The sequence below is a fragment of the Cheilinus undulatus genome, linkage group 9, assembly GCF_018320785.1.
Source record: "Cheilinus undulatus linkage group 9, ASM1832078v1, whole genome shotgun sequence".
Classification (NCBI taxonomy): Eukaryota; Metazoa; Chordata; class Actinopteri; order Labriformes; family Labridae; genus Cheilinus; species Cheilinus undulatus.
Window position 1 is genome coordinate 49,444,242 of NC_054873.1, and position 19,393 is coordinate 49,463,634.

At 36.6% G+C, this 19,393-nt stretch overlaps 1 protein-coding gene across 1 annotated transcript; it reads left to right on the forward strand.

Annotated features, from left to right (window-relative positions):
- The first annotated feature begins 4,317 nt into the window (after positions 1 to 4,317).
- tbxas1 (thromboxane A synthase 1 (platelet)) lies at positions 4,318 to 17,904 on the forward strand. The gene is made up of 14 exons (XM_041794551.1): positions 4,318 to 4,382; positions 5,285 to 5,431; positions 6,964 to 7,057; positions 7,392 to 7,444; positions 7,559 to 7,655; positions 7,751 to 7,867; positions 9,783 to 9,871; positions 9,958 to 10,106; positions 12,334 to 12,464; positions 13,212 to 13,565; positions 13,730 to 13,818; positions 13,948 to 14,085; positions 14,189 to 14,351; positions 17,772 to 17,904. Exons 2-14 carry the CDS (start codon positions 5,331 to 5,333, stop codon positions 17,883 to 17,885), a joined length of 1,689 nt encoding a protein of 562 aa, XP_041650485.1. The 5' UTR covers positions 4,318 to 4,382; positions 5,285 to 5,330; the 3' UTR covers positions 17,886 to 17,904.
- The last annotated feature ends 1,489 nt before the right edge of the window (positions 17,905 to 19,393 follow it).

The window sequence follows — 19,393 nt, forward strand, 5'->3', positions numbered from 1 at the left end:
ATTTGCTCTAAAATACTTTATAACACCGATATTAATGGACTCCTGTCCTCCACAGGCTCAGTTACACTACTAACACGTTGGTTGCTAGGAAACCAAAGTTCGTGAGCGTCCGTAGACACTCGGCTATTTACGTGACATCCCGAAAGGCCATGTCGGGTTGAGCATAGACTTTATAGACGCCTCATTGACTGTGTTTGCCCGCTGCCGCTATACGTCAACGTGTCCGCCATATTACCAGAGGAAAGACTGTTCCATAAACAACGTAAGTCAATGAGGGATGAAAAACACACAAGTTTACATTTAAGTGGTCGTTATGAGTCGTTTTTAACTCAACTCAAACGTGCTTTATTGGCATGAACAAATGTGTCATGTTATTGCCAAAGCATTACATAGAAAAATAAACACATTAAATTGATAAGATAAAATAAAATAACATCTTTTTTTAATAATCATGACTATATTATAGAACAGAGCAAAATAATAGCTATAGGATTTACATGTATCTATTACATCTTGTGATTCAGAGTTAAACATTGAACAATAAATATACATGTAAATTTTGCAGGTAAACATATTTACAGAACACTGAATTGATAATCAGTGTTTTATACTAAATAATAATATCTTGCAAAGAAACTTGTCTAGCTGTGTGACATGCTGTTACATACTCAGCTGACAGTTTTACTGTTGAAATTTCCTCTCCAAGTAGGATTTGAATTTGCCTCTTGCTGGACAGTTTATCAGAAAATGGATCTCTGTTTCCACCTCTCCTGTCTGACACTGTCTGCAGACTCTCTGAGATCTTTCTGTCCAGTTTTTCTTATGCCGTCCTGTTTCAATGGCAAGTTTATGATCACTGAGTCTGTATTTACTGAGTGTTTGTCTTTGTTTGGTTTGTTTTATTATGACTAAGTATTTGGCCAATTGAAATCCTCTTTCTAGTGAGTTATAACATTGTAATTTATTTATGTACTGTGTTTGTAATTTCCACTGATTTGAATATTTTTCTTATTATCTCTGTCTATTTCTTTGATCTTTGAGTTGGGTATAATGCTGTTACTATTGTCATGACATGTGGATCTTCTGATGTCAAACCTGGTGTTATCAGGGACCACAGAGTGCTGCTGTTCTAAAAACGCCCTGTGTTGATATGATTCAGACTCAGATTCTATGAGGTGGTTGGTGAATTTCATTATTCTTTTTTTTTATTTGAATTAAGAGAGGGAATTGACCAAGTTCTGCTCTGCAGCCGTGGTTTGGGCAGTTCCTGTGGACTCTTAAAATGTTTTTACAAAACTCCAGATGGACTTTCTCAACTGGGTTTGAATCCCAGAGCTTGGGTTTGATTGATTGGCCCCACATTTCGCTTCCATACAGGAGGATTGGTTCTATAACACTTTTAAAAATCTTGAGCCAGATCCTTACAGGGATGTTTAAACTGAAAAGAGTTTTTCTGATGCTGTAATAAGCTCTACGAGCTTTATCAGCCAATGAGCTCACAGCCTTAGCAAAATGTCCAGATGCACTAATAACTAGACCCAGGTAAGAATACTCAGAGTGATTTAGAACTGTGTCTCCCAAACAGAATTAATGCTTCTGACTTTGTGATCTGGCTTTCTTTTGAAATATCATGATTTTAGTTTTCTCCAGATTCACACTGATCTTCCAGTTTTCACAGTAACTTTGAAGGACATTCAATAGCTCTTGCAGACCTTGCTCTGTTTGTGATAACAGTAGTAAATCATCAGCATAGAAAAGACTCTTGATTTCTTTTCCCTCTAGATCTAGTCCTTGGGCTGAGGAATTTTCCAAAAGTTTGGGCAGATTGTCAAAGTAAATGTTAAAAAGGGTTGGTGATAGACTGCAGCCCTGATGGACACCACAACACTGTTTAAAAAATTCAAAAATTTTAACTGCACATTTGCTTTCAGAGTATTTGCATTTGATTAAATCGTAGACCTTTCCTCCAATTCCATTTTGGAGGAGTTGGTAGAAAAGACCGTTGTGCCAAACAGAATCAAAAGCTTTCCTAAAATCCACAAAGCAGGCAAAGATTTTTCCCTTATGTTTTTGGTGAATGTATTTTTGGATCAGTGTATTTAGAGTAAATATGTGATCTGTTGTTCTGTGTTTTTAGGATAAAGCCGATTTGGGATTTACTCAGTACGTTATGTTCAGTTAAGAAGGATAGGATTCTCAAATTTAAAATACTACAAAATAGTTTTCCCAGATTAGAATTGACACAGACTCCTCTATAATTACTGGGGTTAAGTTTATCTCCATTTTTGAAGATGGGAGTAATCAGACTTCTGTTCCAGATTTCAGGATAGACACCACTTTTTAACACTAAATTGAATAATTTAAGCACTGCAGCTTTTAGTTTACTGCTGCTGTGTTTTAACATTTCAGATATGATGCCATCAAGACCACAGGCTTTTCGTTTTTTTAAGATCAGACAGTTTGTCCTGGAGCTCTGCCATTGTTATTGGGCTGTCTAAAGTATTCTGATTATCTCTTATAGCTTGTTCTAATGATGCTCATTTGTTAATAATGCTAACCTGGTGTTTGCTTTGGCCGAATTGTTCTGGATTTTCATATCAATGTGAAAAGTAGCTTTTCCAAACGTTGCCATTCTGTATAGCTATGTTATTTCGATTTTTGGGTGAGTTAAATTTTTTCCACAGGTTCCAAAAACTGTTCTGATCAATTGCTTCTTCAATTTTCATCAATTCATTCTCTGCATATTGAGCCTTTTTTTGATTGATAATTTTCTTGTATTGTCTTAGGGCTGTGTGATATTCCTCACGTAATTCTTGGTTTTCCGGGTCATATTGTATATAATGTGGAATACCTCTGGCAACTGGGGGGGGGGGTTGACGTACGGCCCACTGGCCAATGAGGTGTCTACGTATATAATGTCTATGGGGTCGAGCCTTGCTGTACAGCGGCCCTTCATACCAATAAGTCATGACTGAAAACATTTCTGTAGGTGCTAAATAATTTCATGAAGCAAAAACACATTTAAAAGAAGAGTGAAAATATGACATGAAATAAAAACAGACATCCATGGCTGCAAAATAATATTTTACCCTCTGCCTAAAACAAATAAGTGTTTTCTCTGAAGGTGACATTGTTCACAAAAAGTGTGATATTCTTAAACAAAGTGATTTAATGTGTTTGTTTTTCACTGGGTTCTGTCCAACAGAAGGTGAAAGGTTTTACAAGGAGGTTTAAAAAATTGTTGGCAGCAAAATATTTTTCACACAAGATTAATTTTTTTTTTTTTTTTTGCAGGAAGGAAAATATTTTTCTCAGGAAGTGAAATTTTTCTCCACCGAAGAAAAATATGAAGTGATAAGTACGGAAGAGGTTAAGGTCCACTGAAAAAAATTTGTTGAAAACATTTTTTTTTTTCAGTGTGTAGGGGCAGATTATGGGATTATGGAATTCTGAGGGGGGTTGGGGGGCATTCTGAGAAAAAAGGTCTGCATTCTGAGGAAAAAAATTCAAGTTGAATTCAAAGTAAGAATTTTGAGATTAATATCAGAACTGTAAAAAAAAATACAGAATAATGAGGGGGAAAAATCTAAATTCTGAATGTGATTTCAGAATTTTGAGGGGAAAAAGTTGGTATATAGAATTTGAAAGCTAAATTCTGACCGTAAAGTCCTATTTCTTAACATTTTTTTGGACACAACTTCTTTTCTAATTTTGACCCCCAAAAAAGTCAGAATTCTGAGATTGAATTCAGATTTCTGACTTTGTGGCCACAATTCTGATTGTATTTCTAGACAACTTTTTTCTTAAATTCTGAGAATTAAGTCAGCATACGAGGTATAAAGTCAGAGATTTTTCTCAGAATTCTTACCTTTAAAAAATTAAAATCTATTTTTAAAAAGAAATCAGTCAAACCCCCTTCTATAGATAGTAAGTGAGAGGACAGAGGGAAATTTGTTTATTGATTTTGTTAACTTTTTAATATTTCTTTTAAATACCTTTAATAATTTCATGAGCTTTATCACCGTCTTGTGAACCCACCCCTTTCTAAATCATAAGCCTGACGTTTCCCTTTGCTGTCTGTTTGTGATAAAGTATTTGCTGAAGCACGTTGAAATAAAGCGTAAGTCTTGTATAGCTCACAATTGTGCAAATTTGGGCTGATATGTACGCATTGTTTGTTAAAGGTTTTAGAAAAACTACACGGATTTTAATTTTAGACTGCCATCAAATGTTAAAAACAGGATTGGGTTTGGGTTGTGGTGCTGCAGATCGGACAGTAGGTGGCAGTGATGCGCTCGTTGTTTAATTTGGCTGCCGGTCGTGTAAAGAAGAGGAAGACTTTATTTACAAGTGAGGAGAGAGGACTGGTCACTGCTAGAGAGGTAAGTTTTATCTCTTTTGGTTACATTTTAAAAATGTTATGGGGGATTTTATCCAGACAATAGAATATAACGTTATCCCTTTAAATCCCAAACAGTAAACACTTGATAAATGGCTCATAGTTTGAGATGTTAGACTGTCGCCGGTAGCCTAGCATCACATTTGACCCGAGTTACGCAAGTTCAGTGTCCCAAACACGGAGTTATAAAACATTATAAAACCTTCACAGTTTCATGGTTGAAGGTATTTTATCTGGGTTTTATTTCCATTAGATTGTGGCATGTTTAGGAGCTCCAAACGCAAGAGGTGGAATGTAATTTAAAGGGATTCCAGTTTCGTTGTAACTTGTGACCGTGTTAACTGGAGACTTCCTGAATAATGTGTCTGTGCTACAGTGGTTGTTATTGGTTCAAATCTCTTCGTTAGCAGTAGCTAAGTAAAACTCAACACATACGTGTGTTACCAATATCAACAAAGACGTTCGCGGAGATTCAACAGCTGTTGTTAACATGGCAACCACTGAGAGGAAGTCACCAGTTAACACGGTCACAAGTTAAATCGTAACACCACCAGTGTTTATAATGAAGGGGAGAGGTGAGCATCCTTCTAAGGCTACTAAAGGGAACAAATAATTGACAGGTTGACTTGGAAACCGACTGACCCTCAAGAGACAAACCCGTCTAAGAGCAAAGTCCACAAAATAATAAAGACTGGTTCAATTAAGGTTGGAACTAAAATGTGAAGGCAGCATCATTTCTGTAGGTCATAAAAATGATGCGTGATCTTGTTTGATATAAGAGTTTTTTGTCCTTAGCTTTCATAACAGTTATATGGTTGTGCCATAAACAAACATTCAGCAGATTTTATAACAACCTGACATTTTCTGTTCTCCTTTTTCTCCCAGAGGGTGTCTGTTCTTTTGATGGCTGACTGAGAGGAGATTTAACATCATGGAGTCTGTCATTGACTTCCTAAATATATTCAACATTAAGGCCAGTGGATCATCTGTGACCCTCAGCCTCTTCCTCATCTTTCTGGGTCTTCTCTACTGGTTGGTTATTCTATTAAAGCCTTGTTTGTTTGTTTTGCTGTAGCTCATGTGGTCAGTTATGTAATCTATAAAAAAAAATACCAAACTCATCCTGCACAGAGTTCTTTGAAAGCACTTGAGATGACTTTAAAAGGAAAATGAACTTAAACAAGAAATTAATGTATGTATTTTTCCCCCTTTTTTTAAGATACATGTAGAGAAATGATTTTGCTTTTTTGTGACATGTTATTAAAACATGTTTGCAAATCTTTAAATGTCATGCTTCATATTTTTACATTAGCTATTACTTTTTCTGAAAAATAGTGACTTTGATAAAGCTTTTTATTTTTTGCTGTGTTTTGTAAAGTGCTCTGATTGTAATGTCAACGTTAGACCAAGAGGCAGGCTTAAAGCATGAGTGCTTTCCTCCAGTCAGGTTGTAGTATTTTTTAAAATGTGAGATCTTATTCCGAGCGAGTGGGCGTGGCTTCAGCTCATTCAACAGACACGCCCGCACCAAACTGGAGCAGATTTTACTGCCTTTTCATTATTTGGAAGCTTAACTTTATAAACTTAGAGATGTTTTATTTGACTGAATTTTGACCTGGGGGTTCATAACACAGTGGCCTGTTATACAAGAAACCTGGATACAGATTTATTACCATTTTACAGGGTCTTTAATAGCAGCAAAGACATTAAAAATAAAAGTACAGAAAAACTTAAATGTAACTGTTCTAGTTTGCATCATAGACCATTCAGATGCATCCGTTTTAAATTCTTCTTTAAGCCTTTTTTTCTTACCAGTTAACAAACTGATAGTTTATGGATCAGTCTTAGGTGATCAGTAATGCTAAAGCCCAGATATTGGAATATTTTATTTTCTAATCTCTAGTAGAAAATAATCTAATTAAACCTCATTATGCTTAATTCACTCAGCAACTCAATATTAACATCTAATTTTAACATGTTTATGAAAATAGGCCTGAAGTGCTTGTAATTTGTAAAAAAATAAATAGATAGCCTGCCAGTGTGGCAAGAACAAATTTACTTTTCTTCTGTCGTAAATTCAGATGTTCCAACTAATCTTAATATTTTATTCAAAGAAGCACATAAAGTGAATTTAGTTTCTGCACTGCGCTTTTAATAATTTGAATCAAATCAGGCTTTATTTTTGTTTTATATCTTGATGTAGGATATTTATCTAGACTAGTTAACTGTAGATGGCTTAAGGACAAGTATGGCTGACAAAATTTGAGTTTTAAGCGGAAACAACACATGAAAATACTAGTTAAGATTTGCAGAACAGCGAGGGTGTGAGATTGTAAATGTTATGGGTTCAGAACTCAGTGAATTAGGCTCTAAGGCTCTGACTCTTTTTCTGCTGTAATTTTTCCCTGAGGCTCTTCCAGCTGATGGACTCAAACCTGCTATTTAACAACATCATTACACGATTAAACGATGTCTAAACTACTGGTTCCTTCAACATAAACTCCTGTTAGCCTGTGTTTTCTTTTATTCTTCTCATTATTACGGCTTTGTGCTCTGACTTTCAGGTACTCTATTTACCCGTTCTCCTTCCTGTCTCGATACGGCATCAAACATCCAAAGACCGTGCCTTTCTATGGCAACCTTTTCCTGTTTCGAGAGGTGAGATACGGCTGATTTATCCACTGGACTATATTTATGTCTGTCTCTTTTCTTTTCTACTTTGCTCTTTACTTCTCTCTAATAGACAAGACTGACAACATTTGATGTGGACAGAAATTTAGAGACAGTCTGTTAGTTTTGGAAAGTGCATGAGTCAACATTTTGTTTAGAAAATATATATTTTAAGTTTTTTTTAAAGATGTTTTTTCAGATTATACATTTCCTGCAAAAACCTTTTATAAATCGCAAAAAAGAGACACAAAGGTTTTTAAAATGTGCTTTATGTTTGGATATAAATCCTGTTATACTTGTCGGTCTCCGTCTTTCTTCTCAGGGGTTTTTCCAGCCTATGAGTGATCTCATAAAGACACATGGAAGAGTCTGTGGGTGAGTAAAATAAATACCCATTACCCTTAAAAATGATTGAAGATACTTTCCTTTAAAATAGTTTTTGAATAGTTTTCTCATTGATCGAGACTTTAATTGATGGATATGTTTCAGGTATTATTTGGGCCGTAGACCGGTGGTGGTGGTGGCGGATCCTGACATGCTCCGGCAGGTGATGGTCAGACAGTTCAGCAGCTTTCCAAACAGAATGGTGCGTGAATGATCAGACACTGCTTCCTGGTTATTTGACCTTCACTGTTCAAATAAGAGTGATGGGAGATGTTTGCCTCCTCTCTTTCTGTGAAGGCTTTTCGCTTTGCCACCAAACCCATGTCTGACTGTCTGCTCCTGCTGAGGAACGAGCGCTGGAAGAGAGTTCGGAGCATCCTGACCCCGTCGTTCAGCGCTGCCAAGATGAAAGAGGTGAGATATGAGTGGGCTGAGTGAGCGTGTGCCAGTTTGAACTCAGTAAAATCACCACAAATTTAAAACCAGCGTCCTATTTCAGTCTATGAGGAGTTCCTTTGTTATTAGAGGGGAAACTTCAGAGTCCACTGAGTCCGTTCGTTAAACTGTTTCTCCTTCAGAGCAAAGATTTGACTTCTAGGATTTTTCATACAGATCCTCCATCTCGTCTTCATTTAATGGAAATAAGCTAAAACCTTTTACTTTGAGTTTCAGACCTTATTTCAGCTCAAAGAAACCTTTGTTGTTAAGGTGTTAATGCTATAGTGGCCCTTATAGGCAGTGGCAAAACCTTTGTAATTTACCTTAAAAATATTCCACTGAACTCAAAGATATTTGATAGAATGCAAAAAAAAAAAAAAAAAAAAGTAAATTCAAAATATTTCACTTTCATGCAAAGGAGTTGAATAAAATGTGAAAACGTCTAATGGAGAAAGTCATTATATGTTTATATTCATATTTGATACTCTCTATTTGTCTAGTTGTGATTTTTTGCGGGTTTCTCATTTTTTCTTTTCTTAATGGTTTTGCTTTTAAGAAAATATTTTTTCTGTATCAAAATTTCTGTACGTTGCCAAATGTTTTTGCGTATCTTTAAAAAAAGTCCTTATTTCTTTTCATGTCAGGATTTTTTTGTGTTTTATGAAGTGACTTTTTAAGAAATACTTCTCTGCTTGTTAATTGTGTTTTGTTTTATTAAATTTAGTTGCTTTTAAGAAATAATTTAACCCTTTTTAAATGTCTTCTGCTTTTTTATAAAATATCCTTATATATCGCTAAATGTATTTATGTTTCATGAAATATTTTTGCATTTGCTATTTATTTTTGTGTGTTTTGCATAGATTTTGTGCATGGATTTTTTTTGCATTTCACAAAATTTTTGTGTTGCATTAAATAATTAAGTGTTTTTCAAAAAAGATTGTGCATTTTTACTTCATATTTTTGCCATCGGTTAAATTTTTCATGTTACATAGAATTTATTTGTGAAATATTTTTGCATAGTATTGAATATTTAGTGCTTTTTGTTATATTTTTTGCATTTGTTTATTTCTTTTATTGCAGTTGGCCCTCAGGGCCACCGTATCACATAGGCCATCATTATGCATCCTTTTTTTCGTATTTAACGACAATTCACTGGTGCTATTTACAAACACTTTTAAAAAATGTTTATTCTTAACGTCTTTGCTGACATTTTACACACATTTGTTGTAGGGATGCTCTATTTTGGTGGCATAATATTGCTGTCAGCAGATATGATCTACTGATATTTACAGTCGATATTTAGGCTATAATAGTTTTCCTTTATCAGCTGTAAATATCAGCCAGACAACCTACGAAGGCTGAAGTCTCTTCATCATCATTTCTTACACTTTAAAGTCTGTTTTAAGGACTGAAATTTTAGGTCTGAAGTACGTTTAAATATTCATATCGGCTAAATTTAATTTGTTAATATTGCCATATTAAGTAACATAAAAAAATCAGTATCATACATGTCTAGTTTGTTGTCTTTAAGGACAAAGGTTTATATTTCGTAAACCAAAACGGTACGACAGTTATTCTGCTGTGACATCTGACACTTATTCTCTAAAGATAAATCTCCTTCTTTAGTCTACTTGAGGACTCACTGGGAAAGTTTAGAATTCAAATAGATGCTCCTCTTGTCATCATGCTTTGAACTCTTTGAATTTGGCTTCTTGGCAACCGAGATGTTTCAGTAACTTTACAGAATCTTCTTGAAAATGTTCAAATTTGCTGTGTAGGTCATTTAGAAGCATCAGTATTGAAATGTTCTGAATATTATTTGACAGTTTGGCATGTCTGCTCTGTAATCAAAGTTTCAGCAGCTTAAATTGTCAACTGTTTTCTGCTCTAGATGGTCCCGCTGATCAACACAGCCATCGACGCCCTGATGAACAACCTGAATGCCCACGCCGAGTCAGGAGAGGCCTTTGACATCCACAAGTAATCACACATGGGGCTAAGAGACTCTATCAGAGTTAACGTTTCTCGTTTCATCCTTAACTCCTCATGTTCTCGTGCTCCTGCAGGTGTTTTGGCTGCTTCACCATGGACGTCATTGCCAGTGTGGCGTTCGCTACTCAGGTGGACTCTCAGAACAACCCAGATGACCCGTTTGTCAGCCACGCCCAGATGTTCTTCACCTTTTCTTTCTTTCGGCCCATTATGATGTTTTTCAGTGAGTCCTGTTATCGAGTTTACCTTGAAGACATTTAAATAGGAAAGTCCAGACAACAGCGTTGATTTCATTAATAGAAATGCTTGTTGAACTTTTTTCATGAGGAAGACGAGGCTTTAAACAGCTAAAAATTGATTATGATAGTATAAACTCAGATGAAAGTAGGATTTTTTGTTAAAGAGACTAAAATGAGCTGTTGGATCTTCAAAATGCATGATAATTCTGTTCAGTCAAAGAGAGCACGAGCTCTTAGGATAAATCTGTAGGGCTAGGGCTCAGACGAAAATGCATCACCTGACTGTCTGGACAAACTCCAGCTCCTCCTCCTCTTCCTGTGGTTAGCACTCCCAGGCTGTGTAGTACGTCCTGTTGGTTGCAGCAGAAATCCAGTGTTGAAATCTGTGTGTTGAAACTAGCAGGATAAGAGTTACTTTAATCTGTAAACCAGATGATGCGTTACATTAGGATGCGTTCAAGGCCAGCTCGGCAAAATGACTATTAGGGAAGGTAAACAGAAGGTCATTACGGTGTGTTGAAATATCTGATGAGAAAAAGAAAATTCAGGTTTTGATGAAACTTGAATGATTAGCTGTTTGGAGGAGATTTGATTTAAAAACTGTGCTCTAAACTGAATTTACTGCCTGTTTGACTCACTAGCTCTATACATCATGACTCTTAGGGAGAGCTCCTGGTGTGAATGAATGTTATTTGAACAGAATAGAGGGAGGATAGTGTCAGATGGCGGTAAAAAGATGGAGCAATAAGGTGTGAAACTAACATCTGCAGAGATTAAATGCATTCAACCTGAACCTTACCTCCTCAGGAGTGTTTCATATTCTTCAGTTAATCAGATGTTGTGCAACACATCAGTTATTGCAGGATTGTGGTCCAATTATCCTACTGTGTTGTATTGCATTGTGGGATACCCTTTTTCCCTGCTTTTATTTGATATTGCACAGCCATGTCTGCTCTAGAGCACTGATCTTCACCACATCTGCCCCCCTCAGCTTCCCAGCTGGCCCCCAGAAGATTATTAAAGTCAGAAAATAGGAGAAAGAAAAATATGTTGAAAAGTTTTAAATTCCTACAGCTATTAAATCAACCAAAAACAATAAGACTGGCATGTATTTACTTTTGATGCTTGATGAGTTTACAGAAATCCACCTGAGAATATTAGAAAATTGAGAATATTCAACTACTGTGCTGGTTGTTTATTAGATAGTTGTAGCTGAGAAACAAGTCTCCCTCTTTCCTGCCTGAAATGCTGCACATGCCTTACCCTGTCTATTGAAAATTCATGGTTGATGGACAAAAAGATGGACGACACAACAGCCTCAGAAATATCCTAAACACCCCCTAGTGGCAGGCTATGACATAGATCAAGGGTGTCAAACTCAAGGCCCGGGGGCCAAATCCGGCCTGTGGCACAGTTATACCCGGCCTGCAAGGTCAGATCATATTCTTATTTTAAGTGGCCTACCAGTATTAGGTCTTCAGATTAACTCCAGTATAAAAATGAGAACTTAACCTTGATGATATCAAATATCCTATATAGATGTGAAAAAATAACAAGTAAAAATAATTAGATAAAAAGAAATGGGGGGAAAGAAATTCATTTCATATTTTTAATTTTGCATTGTACAATTATGACTTCAATCTATTATTAAGGCTTTTATCTCATATTTTGTCCTTTTACATTGATTATTTTGTATGTTTATCTCATATTTTGATCTTTTAGGTACAAATTTAAAAATTTGAAGTCATATTTTTGCCTTAAAAACATGATTGCAACTTCCAATTTTATATATTTGCATTTTACAAGTATTTTTTTTAACATCTTATTCCATGTTTTGACCTTTAACTTATCATTTTGACTTTTTAAATCTCAAAATCATTTATCATCAGTGCTAATTTTTCACCCATAATTTATTACTGGGGATAATTAGGGTGACAGTTTTGTAAAATGTTGACCCTCTGAGGCCCTCAGGTTAGATCTGACTTCAGAATCTGACACCCCCAGCATAGATGATGGTTAAAGTTTAAGGATTACATACATTTTGGGATAAAACAAAAATAAACACACAAAATTAGCCCATCATAACTATTTTATTTTGGTTTATTTAAAAGTCCGGCCCCCAAAGCATCCTCCAAGAGATGCTGACCCTTGTACTAATGTTGTCTATGACCTCTGCTGTAAAATAACACCTAAACTTTTGTTTGTGTCCAGTTGCTTTTCCATTCATCGCAGCTCCTCTGGCGGGAGTCATTCCCAACAAACGACGGGACAAAATGAATCATTTCTTCATCAACAGCATCCAGAAAATCATCAAACAGAGAGAGGAGCAGCCGCCTGAACAGGTGAACTTTTAAGGTCTCATTTTATGTAAAAATCACTTTTTCAGGCTTTTCTAGCAAAAATATGTCCTGGCCTGTCCACAATCCCCCAAAGAATCAGAAAAATCCATTCCCTACCCTCCTCTCTTTCTCCACCTTTCAGAAAATGTGTGCTGAAACAAGCCGCTCTCAGATTTTCCCCTCATGATGTCATGTGGGGGGTTAGCTCCACCCCCAGGTTCAGTTGGCCCTCCCTGCTTTGAAGAAAGTTCCGCTTTCCTCTCCTGATCCTCCTCTTAGTTCCCCGCTGAGAGGAGGATCAGGAGATTCAGATCCATTTCCTTAGATGGGCGGAGTCAGGGGCGGAGTCAGACAGCTCAGTGACATTTAAAGCCACAGTCACAGAAACAGCTTGTTCTGAGCAGGGCTGAAACAGAGGGGTTTTTAGACATGTGAGAATCCATTATTGGAGTGGTTTTTCAGCAACAAACTTCACAGGCATGTTTTGGGGACCTCTGAGACCAGTTTTCATTCATTTACATATTCCCTGAAAGTTAAACTACAATATAATAAATCTCATGGCAGCAAGAATGGAAGCCCAAGGAAACCTCACTTCTGGCAAACTCCTGCACATTTAAACCTCACACATTCTTTAATATTTATAAAACCTTAACTAATTTTGAAAATGTGAGAGTTCCAACACATGACAGCAAATAATGACAAACTTGTTTTTATAGTTTTGGCATCCTTATTGATTTATTTCTCATTCAGAGGCGCCGGGACTTCCTCCAGCTGATGTTGGACGCTCGAACCAGCACAGAGAGTGTTTCTCTGGAACAGTTCGACACGGGGAACCACAGCGATGAGCTCGACCACAGAAACCAGCAGACGCCATCGTCAGCCTCCGATCAGGATGACCGCGCCGGCGCCCAGGAGTCCCCGAATAGACGCCCACAGAGGAAGATGATCACGGAGGATGAGATCGTGGGTCAGGCTCTGATCTTCCTCCTCGCAGGATACGAAACGAGCAGCAACACGCTGGCCTTCACCTGCTACCTCCTCGCCCTCCACCCCGAATGCCAACAGAAGGTCCAGGAGGAGGTTGACGAGTTCTTCACCAGACATGTGAGTGTGCTCCACCGCTCACATTTGTCATGACTGACCCATGGTTTAGGATGGAGGCTGAGAATCCTCCTGATTATGATGAGGATATGTTAATTTTTTTTAAGAAACCCCAGGCCCACTTAAAAACATGTTAAAGCAAAATTTTGTGTTTTCTGTGGCTGCAGGAGTCTCCAGATTACTCAAATGTCCAGGAGCTGAAGTATTTAGACATGGTTGTCAGTGAATCTCTGCGCCTCTACCCTCCTGGATTCAGGTAAAGTTAGCACGGTTAAGAGAAAATCTAATGTGCTTTCTCACTAGATTTGTGCCACAATTTATAAAGTCAATAGGGAAATGATTTTTGTGAAATAAAATATTAATTTGTGGTATTTTTCCTGCAAAGGTTTGCGAGAGAAATCGAACATGACATTGAGGTGAACGGTCAGTTCCTCCCTAAAGGAGTCACTCTGGAGATCCCTGCTGGCTTCCTCCATCATGACCCGGAGTACTGGCCGGAGCCGGAGAAGTTTATCCCTGAGCGGTGAGACGATGCTCTCACAGTCAGATAAACTACTGGACATTCAGACCCCTGTCACTCCTGCTCTGATTACTGTAAACAAATAAAACCTTTGGTTGATCTGCAGGTTCACACCGGAGGCTAAGGCCAGCCGACATCCGTTCGTCTACCTCCCGTTCGGGGCCGGTCCTCGTAACTGTGTGGGGATGCGGCTTGCCCAGCTGGAGATCAGGATGGCTCTGGTGCGTCTGATCCACAGATTCAGCATTGAGGCCTGCTCAGAGACTAAGGTGGGTTTCATACTTTAAAGACAACAGCATGTTAAAAGCTACTGCTGTTTTCTTCCAGACACTAAACTGGCCAACATACAGCCGGAAACTTTAAACATGTTCTCTAAAATGATAACAACAGTGTTGAGTTCCTCAGGGAAATGTTTTTGGTAGGGACGAGTATCGAAAACCTGGTACCAACACATCTGATACCTACTGGACCAAATTACAACTCAGATATTGATACTGCATTTTCATACCCTGCTTCTCTAAATGGAAGGCAAGAAAATCAGGTTTCCTTTTCTCATCCCGTATTCAACTGGAATCATATTTAGATATTTCTGCGACTCATTTATGATACCCAGATGGTTTTCTGCTGACTTTATCCTCTTAGAAGTATCGATTCAGGCACCGTTTAGGCACCAGCACCATATAAAAAGTGTCAGTTTAGCACCAATATTAGAAAAAAACCCAAATAATACCCATTCCTAGTTTGTGGTCCTCTGGTTTTTAATTTTATGTTTCATCTCTTAGTCCTTCTAAAACATCAATGATCACATCGATGCAATTACTTTTGATTTTGGGCTAAAAGTGTTACTCAGGCATGTCTGTCATCAGTTTAGATCCATCTAACAAAGCTTTAAGCTGATATCCCAGCCATTGAATCAGGGTTTTTTCATTAGTTTTAATTTGTATTTAGTTTTTACATTTTGTTTTAAATTTCAGTTTAGTTTTAATTAGTTTTTACTGCTGCTTTGTAGTTCAGTTCAGTTTTTATTTTGCAAAATTGCTTAGTTTTAGTTTAGTTTTTATTAGTTTTAGTGTTAGTTTTAGTTTTGTCGCCAAAAGGGTGCTTTACTTTTCACTGTAATTATTCAAATTTAATGGTGGTGTACAACTCAAGACCTGAAATTACCTTTGTGTGAAGCTGTCTTCAGTCAAATCAGGCAATTTTACTCTCTCCAGGCTTGGGTGTTCATGCTAGAGTCAAAGACTAAAACTAGGAGATTTTGTCTCTAATTCTGTTTTATTTTAGTTCATTTTGTAAGCACACAATACAGTTAGAGTTAGTTTTCGTTTTATTTGTAAAGCTTAGTTTTTATTTAGTTTCAGTTAACTAAGATTGTTTTTACATTTTAGTTTTAGTTATTTAGTTAGTTTTAGTTAACTAGAATAACCTTGCAGGGAATGACCAATCAGATTCATTTGAGGAGAAGGAGTGGGTAAACTAAGGGTGAGGTTTAGTTCAAGTGACTGCAAGCTTGTAAATAAAAGCAGCTAGTAAAGAGATTAGTGTGGGTGCAGCTAAAGAGCTCAACAGTTTGCTTCTGAAAGTAAAATTCCCATTTATTTTCTCTACAGCAGATCTGATTATTAGCCATATTGTCAGAAATATCCAAGTTAATCTTATCAAGAGCCACCTGAGTGGACGCTCCTGTAGAAGACAAACGTTTGTAAGATATCAACATTTAAAAATAATAATAATAATAATTGTTTATTCACAATCTCTGCCCAAAAAACTACAGTACCCACTAGGACTGAATGATTTGCAAAAGTAATCTAATTGCGATTTTTTTTCCCCACTATTGCAATTGCGATTTAAGACAAGACAAGAAATAAATTATTCTGTATAATAATGTAAACCATTTTAGATAATTATACACTGGGGAAAAGCAGTTTAAAACAAATATCTAACTGTGATTATGATTATTTTGGCTCTTATTGCAAATTTGATATCAATTGCTATGTTGAAGAGGATGATCATTTTAATTTTTATCTCGTTTTGAATCAGAAAAACATATTCATTAGTCAAACAAGGATTTTTATCCTAAAAAACTTAAATATTTGCAGTATGTTCATGAAATCTCTGCTGCAAAAAAGTATAATACTGGTATGAAACTGGTATTCTGACCAATTTCAGGTTAAAGAAATATTGCAACCTTTGCAATTTATAAATTGCAGCAGGTCATATTGCAATTTAATGTAATTGCGAGTAATTGCCCAGCCCTAGTACCCATAATCCTAGAGTGCAACAGCAACGTCTCTGATTGGTGATGTCATCCATGTATAAAAATTTGTGCACAGTCTTGTAGCTTTGTCAGCTTTTAAATGTATTAGAAACGCTGTAAAAAGGATTTTGCTAAATGTTAATGTAGGGTTTGAATGTTGAAGTGGGCGGGTACTAAGGTCTATAGCTGTAGTTTTATCAGTTCACATTTCTTTATTTGAAAAAAGAGCAAAGAACCACACTTAAAGCTTTTCTTGTTGGAAAAGATGTTTTTGCTCTTCTGACTGATTTTAGCAAAAGTTTGACTCCACTGATTAGGGCTGTTTCTAGCTATGTCAGGGCCCTAAGTAAGACACTGTTGGGGGGGGGGCTAAATTATGGTGGAGGGGTTCCTAATCCATTAGATGATCCAAGAACCACAATCTACAACACTTCATGAGCAAAAGAGGCTACAGTCATGATAACCCCTCATATCAAAGTATCTATGCTCTTAACCCAATTTTTTTTTTACTGTGGGCAGAGCTAACACTCGTATATAGCAGAATTTACATTACACTTACTGATGTTTGTGATATTATGGTTCTTTTAAATAAAAAACATCAAAAACTCAACTGTGGGAAAGGAGGCAGCATTATTCAAACCTGCAAGCTGTATTGTCACAATAGATATTCTAATAAATGTGGCAAAGAGGGAGGCTGCAACTAACTCGGTTGAGTTAGCAGTAATCCTCTGCCACAGGAGTCGGAAATAATCAACAATAGGCCAGATATTTCTTAGTCACTTAGTAAATAAAAATAACGAGTGTTAATTATTTTAGGCCTATCAAATACACATTAGCTTGATGAATTAATCTTAAAGTAGTGTTAAGAGGCAAATATCTGAGAAATGACTTCCACTGGACGATGGCATTGTAGACATCTTTACAACAACAACACCCTCGATTTATTAATGTGTCTTTTCTTTTTTTATTCTGACATTTATTTTTAAGCATATAAGGGATAAAGACAGGCCATTTTAATTCTCTTCAGAGGAGTATGAACATTCAGCTTTGAGGCCCCCTAGTGGCTTGTGGGGCCCTGTGCATTTGCATAGTCCACATATAGCAAGAAATGGCTCCGCCACTGATAGTGAAGAATCCTGGGCTGTAGGATATAAGCACGTCTTATTGCAAAGATGGCGTCCATCAAGCGCCACACTTGAAGTCATGAGGTCAAATGTTGGCAAATGGAGATGGCATAGCTAGGTGTTGATTTTATACACCTGAACTGAATTTAATAACTAACACTTGTGGCACAAAACTTTGTTCATATCTGTATTAAATCCTGAGTCTTTGAACAGTTTCATAATGTAGTGTTGATCACATGGCCTTCTCGTAGTGTGCATAGAGAATGAAATTAGGGTTTCTTTACATTACTTTCTGTATCTTCCTGCAGGTTCCTCTGGAGCTGAAGTCGTCGAGCACTCTGGGACCTAAAAACGGTATTTTTATCAAACTTAAAAGACGAGGCGTAGGAAACGGTGACTTAAACTCTCCATCAGAAAATTAAACATTCATTTACTGTGAAACTGAAGCTTCTTTTAAATCCCTGCAGAGGGTTTCATCGGGTGTTTTGGTGATGAATAAAAAGGAGGTAAAAGAAGCTCAAGGATGTAAAACTAAAGCTTGATCAGAAATGGAGGAATCATTTATAGAACAGAGTGACAATAATCCTCTAAACAGTTTAAATAAATATAGATTTATTTGATTTTAAATTAATACAAACAGGCTTTAAAAGGAAATATGGGAAATAATTTTTCAGCAACTTATCAACTTATTTTATTTTCACTTTAACAAAATTACCTCCTCTTTATTGCACTGTATGATAATGATTGTTTTATTGATTTGTATGGAAGCCTAAGTGGACATTTATCCAAACATTTATTCACTTCTTTTCAGACAATTATGAGTAAATTTAAGTCGTTTTCTTAAGTTCTCTACGTATTTCTCTTTATCTCAGCTAGTAAATGCTGTTGTTTTGCTTGAAAGTCTGTTGCTTCCTGAGATCTTGAGAAATTAAATTATAATCCCAGGGAAAAGCAGCTTTGTTATTTTGAGATAGTAAGATAAATAAGTTAAGATCTTGAGAAAATAACTCAGTGTTACTGGAAAATCAGCATTGATATCCAAAGATGACCAAATAAATGAGCTGAAATCTCTAGAAAACAAATGGAAAAATGAAGAGCATGGATGCATGTTCACTTGTGGCTTCTGTAGATTTTTGCATTTTATTTTTAAACTTTCTGATGATTGTTATTGCTGTTAATTCAATGAACAAGATCTAAACTTGCAGCAAAGTTGAGATCAAATCTGACAGAAAAACCTGAAAGTTTGCACATTCCTTCACCAAGCTGCACTCTTATATTTTATATTTTAATACTTCCATCCTATTTAATAATTAAACTGTTTAATTTAGCATCGTACAGACAAAGTCTTCCACAGCAAAGGCTGACATTGGTCCTCGGTTTTCTATCAAAGAGCTGAGGCCACACAAATGGAGATATCAGAAGAATAACATTTTAATTTGAAAGAAAAATATCAGAAACTTGGAGCACTTTGTGACGTTAAAGGGGACATATTATACAAAAATCGCCTTTTCAGGTTTTTCTAACACAAATATGTTCCCCTGGCTTGTCCACAATCCCCTCAAGAGAGGGGTGGAGTCAGGGGCGGAGTCAGACAGCTCAGTAACATTTAAAGCCACAGAAACGGCTCGTTCTGAGCAGGGCTGAAACAGAGGGGTTTTAGACATGCAAAAATCCAATACTGGAGTGTTTTTTCAGCAACAGACTTCACAGACATGGTTTGGGGACCTCTCAGACCGATATAAACTTGTCTTAGAAGGGTCAAATATGTCCCCTTTAATTCTAGCAAGGACTCATGTTTTAATAAAAATCAGGACTCTAGAAAGACTGCAAATCTGAAGTGAAGACTTTCAACTCATTATATCATAACTTTGTTCAAGCAATAACATGACTTAATTCTCCTGTTATGACTCTAGAAACATGGGACTAAATG